General features: G+C 70.6%; 1 protein-coding gene across 2 annotated transcripts in view; it reads right to left on the bottom strand.

Annotated features, from left to right (window-relative positions):
- The window catches only part of SNX22 (sorting nexin 22), a 3,008-nt gene extending 2,694 nt beyond the window's left edge, over positions 1-314 (bottom strand). Inside the window, exon 1 of one of the 2 annotated variants that reach the window (XM_015568523.1) lies at positions 197-314. In XM_015568523.1, the coding sequence (XP_015424009.1) occupies positions 197-271 (75 nt within the window). In that variant the 5' untranslated portion in view covers positions 272-314. Of the gene's footprint in view, positions 1-144 lie in introns of both variants that reach the window. The other variant, XM_006770786.2, reaches the window with a different exon arrangement.
- Positions 315-330: the final 16 nt, after the last annotated feature.

Raw genomic sequence — 330 nt, forward strand, 5'->3', positions numbered from 1 at the left:
GGGCGAGGACCTGCTCTCCGCTCCTCGTGAGTCCGGACCGCCGTCCGCAGGACTGGCAAATCCAAGCGCCCCGTGGCCGTCGGCCGCTCTAGGACCTCCCAGTTCGGGGCGCGGGATCCCCATTGCGCGCGGCATCCCCATTGCGCTCGGCACCGGCGGGTCCCCGCGCTCCTTCCAACCCATTGCTCCCACTCACCATGTGGCTTTTCTCTGGGCTCTGCCTGGGCGCCTCGGCCTCCGGGCCCACGGACGGAATGTGAACTTCCAGCATCCGCGCCCCAGCCTCTCTCTGCCCTGCTCGCGCGGAGCTCGGAGCCGGAGTTGTGCGGG

This window comes from Myotis davidii, unplaced genomic scaffold, assembly GCF_000327345.1.
Source record: "Myotis davidii unplaced genomic scaffold, ASM32734v1 scaffold461, whole genome shotgun sequence".
NCBI lineage: Eukaryota > Metazoa > Chordata > Mammalia > Chiroptera > Vespertilionidae > Myotis > Myotis davidii.